This window comes from Populus trichocarpa, chromosome 15 (genome assembly GCF_000002775.5).
Source record: "Populus trichocarpa isolate Nisqually-1 chromosome 15, P.trichocarpa_v4.1, whole genome shotgun sequence".
Classification (NCBI taxonomy): Eukaryota; Viridiplantae; Streptophyta; class Magnoliopsida; order Malpighiales; family Salicaceae; genus Populus; species Populus trichocarpa.
The window spans coordinates 65-24,936 of NC_037299.2; the positions used below are offsets into that span (position 1 = coordinate 65).

General features: G+C 34.6%; 5 protein-coding genes across 15 annotated transcripts; 2 read left to right on the top strand and 3 right to left on the bottom strand.

The window, feature by feature from the left end:
* Positions 1–527: 527 nt before the first annotated feature.
* On the top strand, positions 528–1,182 carry LOC7464483 (protein RESPONSE TO LOW SULFUR 2). The gene has a single exon (XM_024586322.2). The coding sequence runs from the start codon at positions 630–632 to the stop codon at positions 918–920; it is 291 nt and encodes a 96-aa protein (XP_024442090.1). The 5' UTR covers positions 528–629; the 3' UTR covers positions 921–1,182.
* Positions 1,183–6,362: 5,180 nt separating this feature from the next.
* On the bottom strand, positions 6,363–9,686 carry LOC7464460 (chloroplastic import inner membrane translocase subunit HP30-2). The gene is made up of 6 exons (XM_002321902.4): positions 9,285–9,686; positions 8,433–8,548; positions 7,422–7,548; positions 6,990–7,138; positions 6,777–6,839; positions 6,363–6,695 (listed from the first exon to the last, which is right to left on the bottom strand). Exons 1-6 carry the CDS (start codon positions 9,573–9,575, stop codon positions 6,659–6,661), a joined length of 783 nt encoding a protein of 260 aa, XP_002321938.1. The 5' UTR covers positions 9,576–9,686; the 3' UTR covers positions 6,363–6,658.
* Positions 9,687–10,252: 566 nt separating this feature from the next.
* On the top strand, positions 10,253–14,331 carry LOC7464484 (DNA-binding protein BIN4-like). 8 transcript variants are annotated; one of them, XR_002978084.2, is made up of 12 exons: positions 10,257–10,614; positions 10,821–10,885; positions 11,620–11,669; positions 11,769–12,025; positions 12,133–12,194; positions 12,275–12,328; positions 12,460–12,599; positions 12,787–12,904; positions 13,363–13,595; positions 13,681–13,754; positions 13,866–14,005; positions 14,110–14,331. XR_002978084.2 is itself a non-coding variant. In XM_052447622.1 (7 exons), the coding sequence occupies exons 1-5, from the start codon at positions 11,969–11,971 to the stop codon at positions 13,545–13,547; spliced, it is 501 nt and encodes a 166-aa protein (XP_052303582.1). In that variant the 5' UTR covers positions 10,871–11,968; the 3' UTR covers positions 13,548–13,595; positions 13,681–13,754; positions 13,866–14,005. The 8 variants fall into 8 exon arrangements, 1 of the variants encoding a protein (XP_052303582.1); XR_008057493.1 differs by lacking the exon at positions 10,257–10,614 and adding an exon at positions 10,692–10,706; XR_002978087.2 differs by lacking the exon at positions 11,620–11,669.
* Positions 14,332–14,427: 96 nt separating this feature from the next.
* LOC7474073 (pathogenesis-related thaumatin-like protein 3.5) lies at positions 14,428–16,242 on the bottom strand. The gene is made up of 3 exons (XM_002321903.4): positions 15,260–16,242; positions 14,905–15,172; positions 14,428–14,792 (listed from the first exon to the last, which is right to left on the bottom strand). The coding sequence occupies exons 1-3, from the start codon at positions 15,747–15,749 to the stop codon at positions 14,648–14,650; spliced, it is 903 nt and encodes a 300-aa protein (XP_002321939.2). The 5' UTR covers positions 15,750–16,242; the 3' UTR covers positions 14,428–14,647.
* Positions 16,243–16,385: 143 nt separating this feature from the next.
* On the bottom strand, positions 16,386–18,554 carry LOC112324309 (uncharacterized). Of its 4 annotated transcripts, none has more exons than XM_052447624.1 (3): positions 18,099–18,554; positions 16,960–17,144; positions 16,386–16,800 (listed from the first exon to the last, which is right to left on the bottom strand). In XM_052447624.1, exon 1 carries the CDS (start codon positions 18,552–18,554, stop codon positions 18,111–18,113), a length of 444 nt encoding a protein of 147 aa, XP_052303584.1. In that variant the 3' UTR covers positions 16,386–16,800; positions 16,960–17,144; positions 18,099–18,110. The 4 variants fall into 4 exon arrangements, with proteins under 4 accessions (XP_052303584.1, XP_024442089.1, XP_052303583.1 ...); XM_024586321.2 differs by having other exon boundaries at positions 16,386–16,818; XM_052447623.1 differs by having other exon boundaries at positions 16,960–18,554.
* Between the last annotated feature and the right edge of the window lie 6,318 nt (positions 18,555–24,872).

A 24,872-nucleotide genomic window follows, 5' to 3' on the forward strand; every position in this document is an offset into this window, starting at 1 on the left:
TTCTTTTTGTGATTTCTTAAAATAAATTCCACAGTAACAAAGATTATTAAATAGTCATTTAATTTGTATTGAATATACTCATTTGATAATACATTTTTTTGTAAAATATTTTCTTTTTTTCATTAATCTTTCCATCTCGTTTTCTTTCTATTTCTTAAAATAAAAATAAAAATAAAAATAAATCGAAAAGGACATGAATAGAAGAAAAAAGAGAGAGTTATACATAGATTTTAAGAGCATGAGGACTAATATTAAAAAATATAAAGATTAAATATATAATTTAAAACCTCGAGAACCCATTAATTTTTCTTACTAAACTATGAGGACCAAGTTATAATTAACTTGAAACAAAAACTTGTTAAAATAAATATAAAAGTAGGTGTATAAATATACAATAGCAAGCAAAGCACATACGTAAGCAAAACAAACACGTGGAGACGAAATGGCAAGTGCTAGTCTTTCGGAGATCGGGAGAGAAGATACATTGAACCTGGACACAACTGATTGAGGCTATAAGAAAACCACAAGGGCAGAGACTGGTTGCCATCCATAAACCAAGAGAGGTAAAATTAGAGTGCTTTGTCTTCTCGTAGCCAGCCAAGGAAGAAGAGAGAATAATAGTAGTAGTAATGGGGTTGGCCAAGGATAGAGATGATCAGGAGATGATGCTAAAGAAGAGAAATGAGGAGCTGGAGAAAGCCCTCGAAGAAAGCAAACGGAGGGAGGCAAAGATGATATCAGAGCTACAAAGGACATGGGAGAGGCTCAGAGTGGCAGAGGAGGCTGAGGAGAGTCTCTGCTCCCAGCTGGGTGAGCTGGAGGCCGAGGCTGCCAATCAAGCCCGTGCCTACCATTCCCGCATTCTCTCTCTCATGAACGAGCTCTCCCAAGCCCACAATCTTCTCCATCTAACCAATTAATACCATCATCATCGTCAACATCCCCTTTTCTCTTCTTCTTTTTCTTGTCTTCTTGGCTCCTCAACAAGCATATATGTATCTGGGAGCGGGTAGATATGTTTCTTGCCTGTACCTTTGTATGTTGATTAGGTCTCTCTCTAGATGATTGAAGACTCCCTCCCTTTCCCAATTCCAGGAGAGTCAATAATTTTGTACATTGTTTTCTCTTTTTCCTTTTTTTCTTTGTTCTAGAAAAGAGTGAATGAAATTTGAGTATTCGCCCTGCCTTGATTAGTTTCTTCTTTTTCTAGTTTTATTTCAGCAGTGTTTTCTCCTGTATCGCCGTAACCTTCTCTGGAAAAAATCATTGTATGAGATGTACCATGTTGTACAGGGGTTCTGACAGCAACTTACCTTTTTAGATTGGTTGCAGAGGGAGTAACCAACCCTCTAATGGCAGCAGCAGAACAGTTTAATTAACTGTTTTTACCTGGGCACACAGAGTTTGTACTGCACATATTCGTTAATAAAAAATTTGGTGATAACAAAGCTCTTGCCTTTTAGAAGAGGACCAGGCCCGGTGTCCCACGCTTCACTGCAGGCCGGAGCACGATAATTTTTTCATATGACGAAAAGTGTGAGATGCAAATTGAAAACTTTACCCGTGTGCCGGATAAAAATTTTAATTTCCTACCATATATGTGTTAATAAATGTAAAAGAGAGTTGGTGACCTACATGAGGCAAGAGGTGAACTCTAGTCGCCCTCTTCAAACGGCGATCTTGCTCCCAATTATTTATTTTTTCATTGTCAATGGTTTAATCTTTGCCTAATCTTTATAGGCTTCAACGATTAAATCAAAAAAAAAATTAAGGAGTAAAATGAAAATACAATGATATATTGTATTGGTTTAAATTAATTCATTAAATTTATAACTTGATTAATGAAAATGATCATAATGAGCTAATTCAGTTGAGTAAATTTTTTTTTCCTCTTTTCTACCTGGTTAGGCCTTAATTGATGTTCGGTTGTCCGATTGGATTAAATCTGAGACTAAATTAAAGAGTCGTAAAAAAAAACAGAGAAAATTAAAAAAAAATATATCATATATAGACATTGGTCACCCTAGGTTAATCGCAAAATTTATGATATAGGTCACGAACACGACCACAAAGAGGTAATTTGGTTGGGCAATATATCTTCTTTTTTATCCATTATTTTCTCTTCAGATGGGTCTTAATTAGCCTCAGGTGGGATGAAGTTTAATATTAAATTGAAGAGTTGTCAAAGAGACTAAATTGAAGAGCTATAAAAGAATTGATGATGAATTCTTTTTTAAAAAAAAAGTCATATTGCACCGACTTGAGTTAACTTGGAAAACTCACAACCCGGATCATGGAGATGACTTTTCACCTTTTTTTAATCATGTTTTTTGCTTGGGAAAAAATGCCATATTGCAATATGTCTCCCTTTTTACATTTTTTTAATCTATGTTTTTTTTTTCTAAATTTCAGAAGAAGTTTAGAATTGAAGAGGGTATTATTATTTAATAATTTGATATATGTGTTATATTCAACTCATATAAAGTTTATATAACAATATAACAAAACACATAAGGAAATAGAATAAAATAAATTATAGAAAATATGTTTGACATCTCCTTTGATTAGATGATTGACATAATTTCTTGATTGCCTAAAGTTGTTGAATCCTTTAATCTCTTTCTTTTATTGATTAGGAAATAATCAATAATATTTACCTTGATTATTTTCTTAACATGCTCCCTCAAACTCATGACAAATGCTATTCATGAGTATGACATACACAACTTCTATTGTCATTGTAGTCTCACCTGTTTATCTTCAATAATTGTATTTTTTGAAATATAGTTATTCTTAGCCATTTTTCTTCTCTTATTGTTGATGTCATATTTTTGGCCAAACATCTCTTTTCAAGAATTGGCTTTTTAAATGGTCATTCTATTTTGGCTCACTCTTCATCAGGCTGGTGTCTTCTTCTTATCATGACTCTTTGGTCATTTTCCTTTTTCTGTTTTAGGAAGAACTCTTTTTTTTTTGTCTCTTTTTTATGCCATCTTATATCTTGTGCAAGAATTTATTAACTTGCATTAAATCTCTCTTATTTTTGTTTGTATGTCGATCTTTTGATGCATAATAACAATTATTTTGTTGGGCTTTGTCATCTTGCACCTCCATTTTTTTTGTATTCTTTGGATGTCATTTGGTCATCCACATGATCTTAAGACTTCTTCTTATCATGAGTTGATTTATCATTAAAAAATGATAGTAAATAAAATATTTGATAAACAATGAAGAGGATTGAAAATAAAGTATTTTAAAGTGGTCGGACAGAAAGTATAAGGTCGTCCACTGAAAAAGCAGAAATCAATATTTAGAGTAATATATGATCGACTTGCTTCAATACCAAAAAGAAATTTAGAATATAAGAAGATGTTATTATTCAATAATTTGATATATATGTTACACTCATGTAGAGTTTATATAGTCATATAACAATACACAAGGAAATAAAATAAAATAAATTATAGAAAATATGCTTGATCATATTTTTTTTTGATTACCTAGAGTTGTTGAATTCATTGATCTATTCCTTTTATTAATTAGGAAATAAACAATAGTATTTACCTTGATTATTTTCTTAACAATTACATTCTTCAACACTTGGTTTATTATAACTTTGATTTTATAATTTATTGTGGTTTGCTTTCTTTATGGTTATCTCAATGTCATGATCCATGTCACAGGTATGATGGGTTAACCTGATTGATTACATTGTCGTTGTTTTAACCTCTACCTAACCTTATTAGACTCCAGGGATTAAATCGTAAGAAAAAAAATTAGGGGGTGAAATGAAAATACAATGATATATTGTATTGACCCGGGTTAACCCATCAAGGTAATGGGAATGACCATAATGAGATAACTCGATTGGGTAATTTATCTTTTTCATTTTCCTCTCATTTTCTCCTTGGTTAGGCCTTAATTGGCATCTAGTTGGATGAAATTTGAGACTAAATTGAAGAGATGTAAAAGAACCAGGGATGAAATTTAAAAAAAAATTCCATATAGTATCAACTTGGTCACCCTAGGTTAATCTTGAAATTCATGACATAGGTCATGGACATGACCACAAAAAGGTAACTCAATTGGCCAATATGTCTTTTTTTTTCATATCTTTTTTTTTACATCCCTTGTTTTCTTTTTTATTAGACTTTAATTGGGCCTTAATTAGCATAGAGTAGGATGAATTTTGTGACTAAATTGCAGGGTTATAAAAGATATGGGGATAAACTTTTAAAAAATATCATATTGTATCGACCTAGTCAACCTAGGTTAACCCATGAAATTCATGATCTAGATCATTGACACGACCATAATAAGATAATTTGGTTGGGCAATATGTCTCCTTTTGTATCCATGATTTTCTTCTCGGTTGGGTCTTAATTAGCATCAAGTGGGATGAAATTTGATACTAAATTAAAGAGTTATCAAATAGACTAAATTGAAGAGCTATAAAAGAATTGTTGATAAATTTTTTTAAAAAAATTATCATATTGCATTGACCTTAATCAACTTGAGTAAACTCATGAAATTCACGACCCGTATCATGGACACCACAATGAGGTAACCAAGTTGAGCAATATATCTCTTTCTTTTCCCTTATTAGACCTTAATTTGCCTTGGGTAGGATGAAATTTAGGAGCAAGTTCAAAAGTCATCAACGAATTTGGGACCAAATAAAAAACTGTGTGAAGTATGGAACTAAATTGAAATGACATAAGAGAACTAGGGAGGATTGTTTGGCATGTGTACGAGACAAATGTGTGAGGAGGTCGTTGTGTGAGACAACACTTGCGACCTTCTTTGAGCTCCAATGGTGATCTTCTTTGGTGTGGTCGAAATCATCTTGTTGAGCTCTTCCTTCTAGGGTGACGCATGTCGACAATTAAATCTTGACAACCTTTTCTTTCCTCTCTTTTCTATCTTTCCTCAATTTTTATGCACAAACTAAAAAATAAAAAATCCTCAGGTGGTCCACAATGTTTTATGAGTATGTGCTATGTTTACACTCTAGATTTTACCCACTAGTTTTAGTTTTTTTTTTAATTTAATGTAATTTGTAATTGTAATATTTATTATAGGGTAAATTGGTAAAGGTAGAACTCAAGCCAGGTTTCGTGGAATCAAGTTCTTTTTTTTTGTTGCTTTCCCATTATCATTTCCCTGGTTTTTTAAACAACGCATTAATGAGATTTCTTTTTATTCTTATAGATTAAGGTTGTCAATTTCATTTCATTCCGCTCAAAATGATTGGTATATCTCATACCATTTTAAAAAATAGAATAATCAGGAATAAGTATTATCTCGCTTTGAATCTTGGTCCATTCTGGATTTCTTGACCAAATTTCGACCAAGATGTTCCAGTTTCATTATGTTCGTTCTATTTGGTGAATAATGTTTTTTTTTTTTTGCTTTTTTTTTTTAGTTTCATCATATAATATCTTCAACATTTAGTTTATTATGAGTTAGACTTTGTTATTTATTTTGGTTTGTTTTATATGAAGTTATCCTAGTCTTGTGATCCAGATCACGGGTTTTGCAAGTTAACCCGAGTAGACTTAGATCGTTTTATTGTGTCTTTTTTTTAGATAGAGTTTTTACCAACTTTTTCATTCAACAATGGATTTATCAGGAATTGAATTTTATTTTGTATAGGGCTATCATGGTATGATAACTCAGATCGTGAATTTGAAAGGTTAACTCGAGTTAACCTGATTTGATCCAATATGTTTTCATTTTAATATTTTTTTTTAAAAAAATATTGTTTTAATTTTTTTTAGTCAAATTATATTTTTACTAATCGTCCATGTTATCTTTGGATTCGTGAAATCGAGCTGGTCACATCAAGTTAAATTCCACAAGGTTTTTTTTCCTAATAGAAAAACATCAATTATACCTGGATTTTTTTTTCACTAAAAGAAAACATAGCTCAGACTAACAATTTAGTTTCATAATTTTAAGTTAATTTATCTTTGTATTTAAATTAAATTTTATATATATATCTTGCAATTAAAAAATAAAATATCATTGAATTTAACTCCCTCGAAAAACTCTATTTTGTTTGTGTTTAACTTTCAAAATTTTGAAAAAGAGTTATTAATTGTGACAAAGATTCAGAGTAAAAAAAACCTCTTTTATTTTTGTGTTTCAAAAACACATTTAAAAAAACATAATTTTTTTATTTAGTTCAAATTAATTTTTTTTTGTATGTTCTAAACAATTTTGATATACTAATATTAAAATTAATTTTAAAAAACAACCACTACCCCCAAAGTAAACTCCGCAGGAGATGGTGACATGCAGTTCCATGCAAAACCTTGCTTCCCAAAAGTAAAGCACAATACACATGCTACTACAGTTGCTTCAACCAAATATAACGCCTGATTAGAGTTTAGACACTCCCACTACATTCACTATACAAGCTAAGCGTATTATCATTCAATTCAAGGCTCCACAGCAATCAAAAACAAAATTTAAAGCTTTAGGATGTTAACGATGAAATTCCTTAGACGATAGAACAGCAATTGAATTCGAAGGATAGTTCACGAGAAAAAGGCTATCTTATTAATGACACAACAACTATTCCCCCCTAATCTCTGTTGTATTAAAAACAAAGTGCTCTCTCACAGCTAAACCATTTGTTTTAACACATCATCAATCACGGCTTGCCTGTCTTCTCTCTCAGCTCCGGGTCCCTAAACACAAAATATTATTCAAAATCAGATAAAACACAATAGCCAAAGGTAATAGTGTCGTGGATAGAGCATGAGGCAGACCTTTGAATATGATCAAGAATGAGAAGCCTTGGTCCAGGTGGGATTCTCACATCTCTAAGAGCACTGTAACCGAACACACAACATAGCAATCAATGATCACCACAGATCTTTTTTTAAAATATAATAATATATTACTTGATAAATACTGATAGAACACAAAAGCAAATTGATCGTAGATAAGGTGAATGAAGACTAGATCATCTAACAACTTGCCTATCAGTCAGTAAAGGCAAGGTGTGATCTGTTAACAACCCTTTCTTAAAATTCTTCTCATAATTTTGGAGGCCAAGATTACTTAGCATGGATCTTGTTCTGGCATAGTGCAAATCTTCAGTTGGTGGTTGAGAGAACTTCTCCCCCAGCTAAATCACATAAAAATTTATCTCAGCATTGGCAAGGGTAAAACCAACAGAAAGTTGTTAGAGAACATGGATTAAAATCAGAATATAAGAATGATCTCAAGATAGAAACAAGACTCCAGAACAGATTGCTTCTTTATATGAATGCAAGAAATATTTTCGATAGGACTAATATCAAATAGAAAGCTTTTTCAATCTATACTCACAACTTGCATGGGAAAAGAAATAAACTGAATGTAGCATGATTCTGTTGAAAAGAAAGATGAATCTTCCCTTAAATCTTTACCTTGAAAAGACCACCCTGAACTAATGCAAAGAAAAGTCCAGAAGTTATTGCATTTGTAGCATTGTTTGGGCCACCCATGCCACTCACCAATGAGAACATGGCACCAGAACCAAAAGCTGCGACCATGCTGCAACAATAAATTTATAATATTTATTGGAATAAGTAATCATCAACCATGCTTGAAATGCTTCAATAGAAATTGGGGTCAGATGACTCCAGACACATATTGCATGTCTTTTAATCCAAGAGTTAAAAAGAAAAAAGAAACAGAACAATATTTTGGAGAGGCCATGAATACACTTGAATACTCTAAGGCTGTGAAGGCATGGATACATTTTCGTAGGCTTCATTAATATTTGAATAGTGAAAGATAGGATTGGACTTTAAAGCACCTTGGGATAAGAAATCTTGAAACTTAAAGTACCTTGAGCTAAAGAAAATTGGAGATTTTTGACCCAATCTCCAGCCATATATGGTATCCTACCACAAAAGTATTCCATTTCCTCCACTGATTTTGAATTTCCATGAATCTTTTTACCTTTCAAGACCTAATTTTCCTGAGTAAGATCTATACTGTTCGTAGAATGAGATGATGAGTTTAATACATGACAATAACGATATATCATTGTCAGACACATTAAATCAGGCATTGGTCCGTTCATTGCCTACATTTTCAGGCATTCTAATCCATCTATTGTATTCCTGTGTCTTTTCTTTTGATACAACTATAGAATTCAAACCCAAACTCTTCCCTTTTCAAATAGATTCCATTAGAAGCATACAATAAATAGATTAAAAAATTTGGTAACTAATATCTGTGCAGCTTAGTTTATACATCTGTAGTTCTTAGGATTCAATTGTGTGCAGAGAGTCACCATAAAATGCTAAATGAAATTCATCTAATACAACAGTTTATGAGGTCGATCATCCTCTTAAGGAGAACATGAAGACATGAAAAAAGATTCTTGTCTGAAAAAGAACGTAAGCAAAGGAAATGCAGAAAAAGTTAACCTAGATTGGACATCCTCCTTGCCACGCAATCTCTTCATGATACAGGCTATACCAGCATTAGTTCCAGTCATTACAGCAAAGTTGCGAGCTTGTATTAAGGGACCGCCAGCTAAAGCCTGTAGGTGAAGCATATTGTTTGTTAAACATTAGCAAACTCTTCATGGAAGCAGTATCGATTAATTCCAGTCACCACATAATCAATCTACTTCAATATATTGAATAGAAGTATAAGTCCAAGGATAAACCAATTCTGAAGGATTTTTGCCCTCTCCACCACATTCTTCCTTGGAATGCTTAACCGAGTTTCAAGAGAAAGTATGTGAGACATAGAACTCATATGAACCAAAAAGAAAAGTCACCATTTTCATTACAAGAAGCAAAAACTGCTTGGTAGATTTTGCCACAGGGATCCTCATCAACCTTGTGAGCTAGTATTCCAAATTCCAAGATCATACAGCATTAAAACAAACAAATGAAGAAACTCTACCAAAATATATGAATTCAGAAGCAAATAATATATGCCACCCCACAATCATGTTAAGGAGAGAAAGTTCAGAAAAATTAACTCTGATGCAGTAAAGAGTAAAACCCTATTTTATTTAACTCATAAACTTTCATAACAATCTCCTAGTAACTTGATGATGAAACTAATTCTATGTTATCAGAGGAAAAAAAGTATCTCTCTTTAAGATATTCATTTAGGGTAATTAATCTTCTCCCATTTCAAAGCACAGCAATTCAAGTGAGGAAAGAAGATAAACCCTTTTGTAAAAAAATATAAATGAAATAAACAGAAAAATAAATAAGAAGAGCAAGAAGCATGGAGTGAGGTATGTGAGACAGGCAGGGTACTTGAGCTTGCTTGAGAGAGGCCATGGCTTGAGGGTTGAGGGCAGCCTGAGGAGGAGTTGGCATAGAGGAAGAGATGTCAGGGGTGATGGTGCCCATTATGGCTCCGATGGCAGCGCCTTGAACACCGCTGGTGGCGGTGACAACGGCAGCCTCGACAAGCAAAGACTGTTTCGACAACCAAGACTTAAAGCCATCCTCCAATTCCTTATACTTGAACTGTACGAACTTAACTGGGTCTTGATTGGGTAGCAGTTTGGACACAATTACTCCTTGTTTACCCTGCTGCTCCATTTCTTTTTTTCCTACCACTTTGTTGCCGCCGCCGCTGCTGCTTCGAGCTATGTGGATAGAGAAAGATACGGGAGAGGAGAAAAACTTCACCCTCTCTTTCGTTTGTTTTTATTCCCTTCATTTCCTTTTTTTACAGCTTAGGTGTTATCGATTTTCCTCTGGTTTTTTTTTAATAACTTAAAAGTAATTTCTTTCTAGAAAATAGTTTTTATATAAAGTATATTCTTGAAAATTAAATAATTTTTAATATTTAATAGTATTACAAAAAAATAAATTAAAAAATATTTTTTATTGTTTAGCTATGAAAATGAGTTAAAAAAAACTTATTAATATTTTTTAAAAATTTATTAAAACATCAAATACCAAATTTAACAAAAAATAATAATAAAAAACAATAAATTTAAAAAATAATTTAATTTTACAAATTATTTTAAATAAAAAAATAACAATCTAGAAAAAAACCATAATAATAAAAATTTAATTTTGTAAATTATTTTAAATAAAATAAAAAATAATTAAAAAATAAAATAAAATAAAAATTATGAATCAAAATTAATATAAAAATTAAATTTTAAGAGATAAAATTAAAAAAATAAAAATAAAAATAAAATATATAATAATTAAAAATTAAATTTAATATAATTAATAAATAACTAAATATTTTTAATTTTTTCACGGTATTCTACAGACTGGCTACCTTCTTTCCAGGTCTCTTCTTTTCCCTTTTTCCCAGCCAGCAACCAAGAACATTAACCAATAATTATGTGTCATTTCGTCGCAACTGCATACGAGTTTTGCTCAATTATGCTCTTGTTATAACGTTTCCAATTCTAACTCGCTAAAGCATTCCCTAACAGGCCTCAATTCTGACATTGTCCTCTGATTCAGCCTCTTCACCCAAGGCGGGTCCTTCTGGGGGTGATACCATTGATTCTCCATCCTCAGACGAAGACAACCATCCAGTTGCTCCAACTACTAGACTCTCCGTTGAATAAGATTTCCAAATCAAAAGGGGGAGCAAAGAAAAAGAAAAGAAAAGGTGAAACAATACATTTTATGTTAGCGAAACATTATTGGTTTCTTCTTCAATGGTAGATACAGTACCATTGCTTGTGATAAGCCTTAGATATGGTGGTTTTTCTCACAATTTCTTCTGTTTTCTTCAATGGTTCTTTTTTTTTCCCTTCAAATTCATGCAGTATTGGCTTTCAAGTAATGCACTTTGTTTTTCTGTTGATGATTCAGGGGATGGGGATGATGGGCAAGAAATTGAGGATGGCACATCTGCAAAGCATACTGAAGAACGTCATGTAAGAACATTTATACCAACACTTCTTTTGTGTTCGTTTTAGTTTCTGCCAATAGTTTCTGATTGATCAGTACATAAAGCTGTGAAGTATATACCATAGCCTGTTTTGGGAGTTGTCTGAGTTTGTGGGAGAATTTTGTCCAAAGCTGGATATCACATAAGAAATGTTGCTTCTGCTAGCTATACATGGCTCCTATAGTGAAGGAATATTGTCGTTTAATAGTTATATGCCAACGAAAGCTTTTATGTATTGCCAAAATTGATGTTAGATAACAGTGGCTGGTTTCAAACAGCAAATTGAGGGAGTTTACCTTTAATTTTCTGCTAAAAGCTAGAGGTGTTTCTAAGAGTGACATCCTTCTTGGTTTCACAAGTGAAGGAATCAAATGGTTGGCATGCCACCTCCCCCACACTTAATGTCCTCTGCTATGCTCATTCTGGTGTGATGAATTTTGGTGTTGATATCTAATTTCTAACCATTCATTGCATTGAACGATATTGTATACAGTCAACTAATTTTAGACTTTCTTTCTACCACTATTGGCGTGCGGAATGTTTCTTTAATAGGAAGCCCTAGCATGGTTACTGGTTTTGAATATTTAGTTTTCTAAGGCCTTCATGTGCTACCTACACTGTGGTTATGTCCGTTCTAATATTCTCTTATTATCAAATTAATTTGTCAGAGTTCCTCCAAGATCTCCCTGAATTTAACTCTCTCTATCTCTATTTATTCAGCTGTCTTTCTATAGATTGTGATGAATCAATATACATGCAGCTTAGATGAGGTAATGCTGTTATATTTAATGATCACATAACTCGTTGGAAGATGTCTAGCTTGCTATTTATATGCTTGATATTACTGACAAGCACAATGATGCTAACAGGCATCAAACCATTCAGTTTGGGCATTATCATTGGACTCTGAGTCTTGTCATGATAATAGCCCTATACGGGATGTCGAAAAAAGTAAAATTGAAGAGTGTGGAAACGATGAGGATCCCATTTCTTTGCACACTAGAGAAGTGTCTCCGGTAAAAAAAGGCCTCAAAAACTAAATCTCTGAAAACTCCAGAAGGAGAGGGTCATGCTCCAAAGAAAGGAAAGAAGGGGAAGAATGAAAGCAATAATGTGCAAAGTAAAGGTACAAGGAGAAGAGGGCACTTGTGGTGAATTTTACTTCTCTCCAAATTTGATGCCTAGATCTTTCTCTCTCACATATTCTTAGAATGTGCTTGACTGACATTACAGGAAACCATGGTGATGTAGAAATTACAGAGGAAGTCACATCTGAGAAGCTTATCAATGCTCATGTAAGAATTATCTGTAGTAACCAATATTTCTACCCCTTGCCCATGCTTCACTCAATTCACCCAGTAACATAAGCATGCAGGTTTCTATATCAAGGTTACCATTGGTGCTTTCTGAGAAAGTCCAGCGTTCCAAGGTAGGTTTCTGATTTGTCTTGTTTATCACTTCTTGTTCATCTGCTTTAATTATAGATATCATTTAACTTCCTAACTTCAAAGTGCTATCTTGGATATATTATTAATAGACATAGTTTTTATGTATTGTTAGGTCTTCTCTCTCAATAACTTGTAGAAATTCAAATAATTAAGGTTTAAAGTCCTGGGATGAGAGAAGTCCAGTTCTGGGAAGAAGCAAACTACGCACTGCCGGCTGCTTATTTTTGTATTGCTTAGTTATTTGGTCTCTTGGTGAGTCCTTAGACATTGTTTTCTGGACCATGTACCACCCTGCTTAATAATGGGCTTGCTTCTAGTTTGGTGGTTCTGTGATTTCACCACAAAATATATAAATCTATGTATATAAAGAAATGAGTACATAAATTTATTCATGCATGCACAAGCACATTAGTGATTAATTAAAAGTTTTTTGGTACAGGCACTTGTTGAGTGTGAAGGTGAATCCATTGATCTAAGTGGTGAAATGGGGGCTGTTGGGCGACCAGTGATTCCAGATACCCCATCTGGAGATTCTGAAATGCACCTAGACTTGAAAGGTATCTTTTGCTTTGTTAGGATGATTTTGGTAGGATTTTTCAAATATTTCCCCTCTAATAGAACCAGAAGAGAGCTCAACCATTTCTTAGTGGCAGAGTGCATTAGATTTTCAGAAATAAAAGGTTTTTTTCCCTTCAGAATCATTATGCATAATTTCCCAGATTTTGCTCACAGCAATCATGTTGATGTTGCTATAACTAAACTTCATTAGAAAGTAGCTCGAGCAATCTATGAAAAGATTCCCAACAAAAAAGTTATGCTGTTTTATTTCCCCTACATTCTACTTGACCATGTTACTTGGTGTCTTGTGTGCTTTACTTTTCACTCTCGTTTTCACCTCTGCTTGATTTTTGGCTCAGTTTCGATATCCACCTTAAAAACCTCGACCTTGTGATTTTTTGTTATGCATGCCTCCATAAAGAGCTTGCTTCTGATTTGTTAACTTTAATTTTTTCAGGCACAATATACAGAACAACAACAGTTCCTTCCAGAACGTTTTACGTTGTATGTCAGGGATCTCTACTTGAATTCTTCATAAACAACTGCCCTCTTTTCACTTTCCCGTCCCCATCTTGGTCCCCCATGATTTCCATGGGTTCTGTTCTACATTTTACTTTTGAAAGGGATGATTGCGTGATATAGCATGTTTCCCTTCCGGTTCAGGTTAGCTTTGGTCAATCCAAGGCAAAGGTGTGCCCTATTTGCTCTTCAGATTACTCATTCTATGCAGATAAGATGGTTTTGTCTGATTATTTTTGTTCTTGTGCTTGATCAGATAGAGGCTACCATGAATGACTTCATTCAGCTTAAAACGCAGTAATGTTTATGAATATGAAACTACAGTTGAAGGTTAGGTTTTTTATTTAATGGTTTCTTTAATGTAATTACTTTATTGAGAAATATTCCTTTGCAAAAAAAAGACTCACTTTTGTAGCTCGCTGAAATGACTTGTATGAGTAGGAACGCTTGAGGGTTTTTCTTTCTTTTCTGAAGATGAGACTGACAAGATAACAAAGGCTACTGCTCATCAAACCGATCAGAATATGGACGTTGAAGAACCATCCAATGGAATGATTAAGAGAAAAGCTGAGAAATCATCTGTATGTTTCTAAACCTTTTCTAATAACTCAATGTCTTTAACCGTGCTTTTGCTTAGCTTTACAATATATTCCATCCGTGCTTATTCATGAAAGTTTGGATGCAGGGAGTGGCTCGAAAGAAAGGTAAAACTGCGGGAGGAAAGCCGTGCAACGTATGATATATCATACATGCTTGCATAAATCATGAACCATTAATGACCGGATATAACGTAGCTGATTGAGGTTGATATAGAAATCACAATTAGATTAGTTTTCTTTACTTGCTGGATTTAATCATCATAGCTTATTTAATTTATTTTGGAAGAAAATGATGGTTATTTTAAGTTCGTTTTTCATACCAATAAATTGGTGTCTGGGGGCAACCTACCAATTTGCCGCTTCTACAATAGAAACACTATAAACTAATTCAATTTGAGAGCTAATTTGCTGCCATGATTCACATGTTCTAATAGAATTGAGAACCAATTCAATTACAACTTCATTATGCGAAAGGATGCATTTCCATGGAATAGCTCTTAGTGCTCTTGGCTGAGTGTATTCTGAGGCCAATCCTTGTGCAAGATTTGTGCAGTTCACCGATCAGATACAGGCAAGAATGTGTTTTGTGGAATTGCTCCATCCTGGCAAGGCTTCCATCTATGTTCATAAGGTTAGAGAGAGGATGAGAAGCAGGAACAGCAGTGGAAGAGGTTGGAGTATGTTTGAGGAGGAAACCAGCTTCATTGTCTCCCCATTACCGGGATTGGGAATCATGGTAGCTGCGTGTGCCCCATCAGGTGTCTTTATCCTGTGTCAGAGATCAATTCGTAATTATTACATTTCTTTGAGAGAAGCAGAAAAAACAAGATCTATTTGTGATCCCAGCAGAATAAATAAATAAAGAGGAAAAGAAGCATTACCCTTTGGCTGTGGGGCAGAAAACGATGGCATAGTCATCAGCCTTGCAAGTGAAAATGCTGGTACCATCGTCGAAAGCATAGCTATAAGCCCTTGGACAAGCTCGCTTGAAAATGGTCGAGTAAAAGGAGGGCTGGCATGTGGTTGGGTTGGCAAACTCCCCGCCGCAGCAGTACTGGTCCAGCCCAAAGGCCTCACATGCACTCTTACATGCAACCACCCCTCCCTCTCCACCATCACCACCGGCCACCTGAAGTTCCTTTGGGCAACCTATTTAAGTTTCAGGGATGAGGTCATTTTGTTACCGAGGAGGAAGAATGTTCTTAATGAAAACCAGTTGAAGTTGGAAAATCTTACCCATGTTGATATCTGAAAGGCAGCCAGTGGCATTGCACGCACCATGAACCCCAACAGGTGCGGCAACAAGAGGCAAATTGTAGCCGTCCACGAGGCTGACATCATAGTAATCTTTGGCATCCCCTGTGCCAAGGGTTACCTCAAAGAGCGATGCGGGTGGAGAAGCACCCATGCCATTACATTCCAGCCTCCCCCCGCAGTCCCCAGTTTGACAGGTGCCGTTTCCAGACTCATCAAATGTGCAACCCGTCCTTGCCCATATCCGACCTGACCACCCTGGGACACTTGGAATGCGCATGCTGTAACCAGAATCCAGGCGAAATCCAGTACTTGCAAGTTGCGGGGTGCCTGCACCTGCTAGGGTACCAGGCCATATGGTATAGGGGCAGTTGTTTGTTATTGTAAACGCGAAGGAGTACGAAACAGGGATTAGGAAAGAAAAGAAAATGAGAGGGGAAAATAGTACCGTCCGGGGTATCTTAACTGGCATAATGAGAATTCTGGTGGGATGTTAGTGGCTTGTCAAAGCAGGCTCGCTCGGGAGAGACGGGTAGCAGAGGGTTTGCATTTTGCTTACAAGGGCTAACTCCTAGATATGGGGGGGGTGAGAATCTAACAGGGAGAGGAATTACGTTGCTTTGCTGAGCCCCGAGCCGCAATATCACTTTTCTGGGTTTAGTATTTCTTTTTAACCAGATGGCCTCATGCGGAAGCAATTCCTTCCTTGATAAAACTGCATAGCACATGTTAGATGATAACAACAAAGTCACGCTCGCTCCTCTCCCCCCCCAAAAGAAGCAAAAAAATATTCTGAGCGCTTCTCTTCAACTGAAAGAAACATAAAAAAAAATAAAAATACGAACATACTGAACGAAAAAGGAGGGAATTGCCTTGATGGGCTTCTTCAATCACAGTCCACACACCATCATGTGATTCAGATTACAACCCTCGCCCCTCTTCTCTCTGTTTTCCTTTCCCTTTCCCTTTCCCTCTTTTTCATCTGTGATTATATTAATCCTTTTGAAAGCCCAATATTAAAACCACCTTTTATTCATCGCTGATATGAATGACCAGCACACCAGATCGTGATCACATACAAGCGTTAACTTGTTAATGCTTGGTCAAATTGACGAGAAACAAGGAAAAGCATTCTTTCTTGGCCATTATCAGAATTCGAGGATACAAGTGCTTATGCAAAATGCAACAATCTCCCCCCATTTGGGGAAAAAAAAAGAGGCGAGAACAGGGTGGTTTCAGACCAGAAGGGGACGCTATGTACTTGTTCAGGAGCTTCAGACCAGCCCAGATACAAAAAGCTCAACTCCCTCTAACACCATTAACAAGTAAACCATGATAGGGGGTAGCCCCATGTGGACTTGCAGACTGTTCTCATCTTGATTCCTGATGCCGGAGCCAGCGCTTCGCTTGGCATCGATGCATTCGCGAGGTTAAAGCCAGCGCTTCTTACAACTTAGCTAGCTGCTCTTCAAGGCTCACCAAAATTATAAAACTTTTGCCTCCGCATTCACAGCCCGATAGTCCTACCAAATAAGTTCCATCTGCCGCGTTAATAGACAAAACAGGATCGTTAAGGTAGGTAGTAGGTACTCAACTAAAACAGACAATAAGGTAGGGTCTGAGAAACATCAGTCCTACAGCTCAACATCATTTGATAAGCAAGAAATCAGACCTTGAAATACCTGTATCATAAAGCAGAGGCGCTGATCTGTTAAAAAACAAACCAGCAGTCAATATAAGACGATCATGTATCTCAATTTCAATTCTTCAACAATGGAGGGGTGAACTGCAGATAAGTGCAGCATCTTCTCAATCCATCAGCAGTTCTACGCAGCATCATTCACCACAGCAAGAAATGACAGAATTCCTGTAAAGGATAAAATAAACTCCCTTTTAGGCTTTATATTGTCAGAAATATTCTCGAACAAAACAATTCATTAATCACAACAGAAAGGTATATTTAAAGTCTTCTGAATTGTATAAACTCCAACCCCTGCAAAATTAAAAGTACATTCAGGAAAGCATTCATCATAGGAAAAGCAAAACTAAGTAAACAACAACAAAGAAAAGCAAGTAATCACCGCAATATTTGTCTTCAGCCTGCAATAAACCAGACAAAATAAAGCAAAGAAGCAAGTAAGTTTGACCACAGAACAATACAAAAAAGACCCTTGAACTGAATAACCTGATAAGACTATGCTGCATAACCAACAGCACCCAAACACAACCACCATCCAATATCATAAAGCACAGAAATAGCACAGAAAAATTAGCACATAAACTCAAACAGCAAAAACAGAGACCGATGAAGCTCAGTAAAATCAATACAAAGGTAACAAAACAAACGTGCACCAAATAAGCACATCCACAACAACAGATCAAAACACGGTACACACACAAAATAATTGCAAATTGAAGTAAATCATATTGCTAAAAATCAATACTATACTATAAAAGTCTTCCAAAAGACCTGAAAGCACCTGTAGTTTGTTAAGAGTTCAAAAATGAAGAGGAGGGCTTGAATGAAACTAAATTAAAGGGCTTGAATGAAACTAAATTAAACTCAAGGTTCATAAGAGAGTGGATGGAGCGAGTTCAAGATCCCCTATCAAAAGTCAAGCTACGCTATTGGAACCGCTAAATTGCATTACACATGAAAAGTAAATATAACGTTCCTACATAGAGGAGGACTCTTATGGTCCACCGTAATAATTACCCAACATTAAGTTCCAAGTCATCCATATCCGTTCATGAAACATATAAAGGAAAAACTTCAAAGGAACATTACGAATAGAAAGAGAAAGGGTTATTTCAAGTATACGATATATTATATCTAGCTCATATCCATGCCATCTCCAACTTGGCTGCAGATTGGACTGACAGCAGAGAAAGATCTCTCGAAAGGAGAAGGATGAAACTGTGCATCACGCCTGCGCTTGAAAGAACAGCTATCAGTGGGAGCACTGCTATTCTCAGCATCGAGCTTCCTGCGAACTCCTCTGACAGCCTGCTCCTCAGCTGGGGAAAGGGGGAAAATCTGGCGACTAGCCCGGCAAAGGGAAGAATGGTTGTCGTACAAAATTCTCTGGTTACAGTTCTTGTCACAGATGTGAGTGAGACCAGTGAGCCTGCAACGGTACATGTTGCCAAAGACATGTTCATTCTGACACTTGCAGTCACATTTGTGGACAGGAATTGGGCCATCAAGGCCAAGGATAGTGGAGAGATAAACAACATTGGCAGGAGCAGACATCGTGGATTTACCAAAAACCTCCATTGGCAGCTTGGAAGGGTTCTGCAAAGCCACCAACAGAACGAGGTCAAGCTCAACTGAGATGTAACTGAAGTAGTGCTCGAAAGAAGAGGGTCCAGGTTGTCCTCTCTGGCTTTTTTTATATGTACCAAATCTTCACCCTTTAATTCAGTAATGAAATTCAAAGGAAAGTAATTCTATGCCCTGCTCTCTCTCTCTCTCTCTGTAGGAAGAAAAGAACAGGGAAGGGGACTCCAACAAGAATTCGAATTCCAACCATCATAAATATTTACAAACACCCAGCAGACACTGAAAATTGTGTCTGCGCGTTTCACGTTTCAAACATGCTAAAACAAAACAAAACAGATCTGAGCTACAAGATTAAGATTAAGATTATTTTCAAGAGAGGAAGATTTACAGGGTAAAAAAAAAGGAGTTTATTGAAGAAGATGATAAAATAATAATAATAATAATAACTGAGAAACAATAATAAGTCAAAAATAATAAAAAAAAACTGACCTGATCTGATCTGAAGCAAGCAGTTGAGATCGAAGAAGAAGAAGAGCTGAGGCCAAAAGAAATGATCGATCGACGACGCTACCACTCCTCACCTGCAAAACAGCCTAGCTCACACCTAACACACGCGCTCTCTCTCTCTCCCTCTCTCTCACACACACACACACCTAACTCTCTCTCTCTCTCTCTCTCTAAGAATAAGAATACGCAGACCGAAAATTAAAAGAAAGCAAGAAAATGAAGGCGAATGGCAGGATTGTGCAAGGAGAAGGAGGGGTATTTATAGAATTTTATTCAGAAAGCCTCTCTCTCTTCGTGTTGACTTGACCCTTCCTTTGCACGTACAGACAACACGTATTTATTACTAAGTACTCTACTTTATTTTTCTTTCTTAAAGAATATAAACGGAGGGAGTAGTGGCATTATATTTCATAGATAAATAATATAATTTTGGATTATAAAGATACATACCGAGGAGTTAGATATTAAGCAGCAGCAGCAGCATCATCATCATCATCATCTCATCATCACACGCTTCATGCTACCATCTCATACATATTAAGCATCACGCACGCTCTGTTTTTTCAACTGAATCCTAAGAATATCCTCCAGAATGTATTTTTAAGAATTCCAGCTTGAAAAGTTATATTAAAATCAAACTTTATTAAACACTAATTTAAAAATTAGATGTTCTTTCATTTAAAAATATATTAAGATTATTCTTTTCTAAAAATTTTTTATTCTTATCCCTTTTCAAGTTAAATATATTTTTAAAACTAATCTAAAAGAAAAAATAAATAGTGACTAAATACATGTAAGGAAAATGAGAGTGGGATTTGGTCTCTTGGTTTGGCATAATGTATTATGGTAACAGTTTTAAAAATAAAAATAAAAAATAAAAAATAAAAATGGTAAGCGCTGGGAAGCTAACCAAAAAAATGTGGAGAATATGCGGAATGGATGATGATAATAATAAGTCTCTCACTTCTCACTGTCTAACGGCTATCTCTGTCTCCACTCCCTTTCTGTTCTCATCTCACATCACATGTATGTTCTTGGATATTGCCTCTTCTTTTCTTTCTTTCGTTTGGTTCTTCTATTCGAACGGGTATATATTGACTTTTATCGTCTATCTTATCAACATTTAACAAGTATCTCTCACTAATCAATACTATTAAAAGACTAGTAACGAGTCGATTTAAATTTATTATGGATGTTATTTCTTAGCGGTTATTTTTTATATTAATATATTAAAATTTTAAAAAAATTTCATTTTTTTTTTTAAAATCACTTTTAAAATACAAAAACAAACAAGCTTTTAACATCCAAAACTCACGAGTTTAAAGCTGTTTTTACAAGTTCAATTACACACACACACACTCTGTATCCTAGAGTAACCAACAACCCTAGAGTACGTAAATAAACAAAATCAAACATAAAAAGATCATGAAATCTCCTCTCATATTCCAATATTATCATATCTCCCCGTGTAAGAGCCAATAACTCTTATTCCTTGATCTTTCGATGTTGATGGGAATAATACTAGTTCTCAAACTCTATCCTGAAATCCCTCCATCTAAGCGTCTCAGCAGCCCGTCTCTCTTTAACATTATCCCACCATGTTTGGGATCTATCCGATAACAACTGAGTAGCATAATCCACTCGAAGCTCTGCTGGTACTGATATTTGATTTATTGACCTCTCTATCTTTCATAATCATCACCCAGCTATCTCAGCATTCTCCTCTCCTATAAATGCCTCACAACTTAATTCTCTCAAACTCTTTACCTATCAAACTAAAGTGATCACAGTATCCCAGAGGGTAATACTCAATGGTCCCGATATCTGGGTATGGTGGAGGTGCTACCGTAGGGGGGTGCTGTTGGTGCAACTGCAGGTGCTACTGTTGGTGGGGGTTGAGTCCCCTGCCTATCTCCATCGAATATCCCTGGTCGTGACATCCCCCGCTCATCTCGGAGTCCTGATGACTCTCCTTATCTGGATCGCAACGACACTGCTGACACAAAAGATATTATATCTACCAGAGGATCTCCCTCGAGTCCTCTATTTCCTGTCTCAACTAGACGTCCGTCCCTCGCTAGTGACAGGTCAGCCCAGGGCACCTTGCTGTGTATGTACCATCCTGAAACAATGTTATTTTACATTAATAATAGTCCACTGAACCTTAACCATGCTTTGATACCAAAACTGTAACATCCTCAAATTATAATGTCATGAAATCTCAAACATTTCTTTACGAATGCCAAGTATTGAATAATATGTCTAAGATTATGGAATTTTTTTTAAAAAAAAATCAGCAGATTTTTCTCTATTTTTTATTGGTATCAAGTTATCGACAACACTTCTATTATATGTCATTACAACTTTCATCTTGATCCAATCATCCTGGATCACATCTCATTCATCAATCAATCTCTCAATACTTATACCTATCAATATATTCAAGTCTCATAATATCAATTAATAAGTCAACATAAAAGAATTACTAAAACAAATTGAAAAGTAAATAAGTTCATCACTAAAGAATAATAATTGCTAACTAACTATATATATGCGTTTAGACTAAATAAATAATATTACGATTAAAAGTCATATTGTCTTAAAACATCTAATGTATTCTATTACTTCTATTATATGTCATTACAACTTTCATCTTGATCCAATCATCCTGGATCACATCTCATTCATCAATTAATCTCTCAATACTTACACCTATCAATATATTCAAGTCTCATAATATCAATTAATAAGTCAACATAGAAGAATTACTAAAACAAATTGAAAAGTAAATAATTTCATCACTAAAGAATAATAATTGCTAACTAACTACATATATGCATTTAGACTAAATAAATACAATATTACGATTAAAAGTCATATTGTCTTAAAACATCTAATGTATTCTATTGCTTTATATTATAAACTTATCTTATAATTCTGAAAATAATTTAGCCATACCAACATCTACACACACACACACACACACACACACATCCATTACATACTACACATTTTCTATTTGATTTTATAACACAGAAGTTTTCAAAGAAAATAAAGATATATAAATATTACATTTCAAAATGATAATTCATAAACAGAAAAATCCTACATTTAACGATCTGCATCCCCTCGTGGTGTACCTGTTTCAACAATAACCACATTAATTAATTTACTCAATAACTTAGTCATATATTAATTATTTTACTCTTAACCTTTGAAATTTAATACTTCTAACTTTAATAAATTAATTTACATAATCTTTTCAAAACTTAAATATCCAGCTAACTCATCTCAATTACCAATAATTATAATACTTTCATATAATTATCCATAAATTTGGTTGACCTTCCTCGGTTACCAATAAATCTGGTAATTCCATCCGAATTACCCAGCATTTAGGTAACCTCTTTTGTTAGCCAATCAATCTAGTAATTCCAAACAAATTACCCCATATCCGATTAACCTCTTTGTTAACTAATAAACCTGGTAATTACCCAAGAAATCCGGTTAACCCATTTTGATTGCCAAAATCAATCTGGTAATTTCATATGAATTACCCAGCATTCGGCTAACCTTTTTTATTAGCCAATCAATCCGGTAATTCCATAAGAATTACCCCATATCCGGTTAATCTCTTTGTTAACCAATAAACTCGGTAATTCTCTTAATTACCCAAGAAATCTGGCTAATCCATTTTTGTTACCAAAATCAATATGGTAATTCCATATGAATTACCTAGCATCCGGCTAACCTTTTTTGTTAGCCAAATAATAATTCCGATAATTTCACATAAATTACCAATAATTCTCATTTGTAATAATCACTCAATTTATTCATTTGCTTCATTCTTTTAACATCAACTAAATAAACAACATAGATATTTAAGGAAAACTAATAATTACAAAATAAGGTGACGAATCACCTACCTTCTGCTAGTGATGGCCCAACTCCTGTTGTCTGATAACCAGCTCCAAACACAACTCCTGAATCAATCAAATGTTATTATATCATTAGTTCATCAATATTTTTCTTACGTGCCAAAACGTAAAGCACATAATTTTTTTTAATTCGTTCTGATAAAAAATCATTCTCAAACATAACATCATCATTTCACATACAACCACATATTTAAATCAAGTTACTTCTTTTATTGCTTTATGTTCATAATTTCTCCATCAAATAATCCTTCTATTTTTTATGCCTTCACATCATATTATTTATTTTATCTAAACATATGTAAGAACTATATTCAAACATAATCTAAACATCTTGTCTTCATGCTTTCTTTTTAACTAGTTCAATTCTCTTTTAAATTGAATTTACTTATTTTTCTCAACTTTAATGTTATTTCTTCATTTAGTCTTTCTTACATATTTCAAATATCATGATTAAACATAGTTTCTTAAACATTAACATCAAAACTCATTTCTCTACTTTTCCTTCATTTGGCCGAATGTCATCTTCGTTCCCCCCCTAAATTTTTCTTCATTTACTTGTTATTTCAACTTGTTTTCATGCTATTCCACTTCAACTTTATTATTTTTCCTTCCATTCCTAATTTTTTCAAATTCCCATAAGAACCCTAAGTTCAAGAATCAAGGATTTAAGGGAAATTAAAGTAAAATTTCATGAAATTACTTCCTAACTTAATCAAGTAAACTTAAAAACATCTAAATCAAACATTAAATACAAACTTCTCTCCTAAGGTTAGCCAAATTCTCTCTCTCAATTCCTCTTTCCTTCACTTGATTCTTCCTTAGATTAGTGTTTTATAAGTTAAACTTTGTAAGTTTACAAGGTTATTCTCTCACTTTTCTTATTTTTTCCTTGGCTTTTTTGATGTTTTTCCCTTACTTTTCTCTTTTGTCTTTTCTTTTCTTTCATTTTCCATTCTGCTTTTGCCTAGTTGGCAACATATAAAAGGAAGGGAGAGCTGATTTGTTTTATTTTTTTTAATGACAAATAACCATTTTACCCTTAATAAGTCATTTTGCTTCTATTTAACAGTCTTTTTTTTTAGCACTACCGAGCTGCGTTCATCCTAGAATTGTAACCAGATTTTATTCAATATATTTTAACGTCCCTTGTAAAATTTTAGCTCAATATAATGGTCGAATTGAAAATTACATCCAATAACATAAAACTAGTTAAATTGTGATTTTTCATCAAATTTATGAATTTCTCCAAAAATTCTGAAATTTTAATCCAAGCTAAAGCATCATATTAGAAGGCTCCATGCAAATTTTCAAAATTTTATGATAACTCGATCAAGAGTTATGAATTGTTTTTATTTTTTACATAAAACTAGTTAATTTATGATTTTTCACCCAGAGGGTCTACAGGAGTGCAGACCCAAGTCCCTTGGGTCAAGCGTCCGGATCCAAGACAAATAGGTCCAGCATCCTGACTCAAGTTTAATGGGTCTGGCGTTGTAGTCAGACCCAAGGCTCTTGAGTCTAGCATTTAAGATGAGGCCAAAGCTCTTGGGCCAAGTGTTGCAGTCAGGCCCACTTAAATATGGGTAAGTTTAATATTATTATTTATATTATAAATATTATAATAATGGGTCCTGACTCGAGTCTAATGGGTTTGGCGTTGCAGTAAGACCCGAGGGGCGCTGTCTTTGCTATTTGTAAGTAAAAAAATGCAGCTAGGTCATTGGGTCCTGCTGCCACCAAGACCCAATTGCAATAGGTCCTGTTGCCAGCAGGACCCATCATACAGTGTTGCGTTTTCCCCCAACAGAACCCAATACTGTAATTTTTTTTTCTAATTTTTTTCACAAGGTAAATAGGAAATATCATC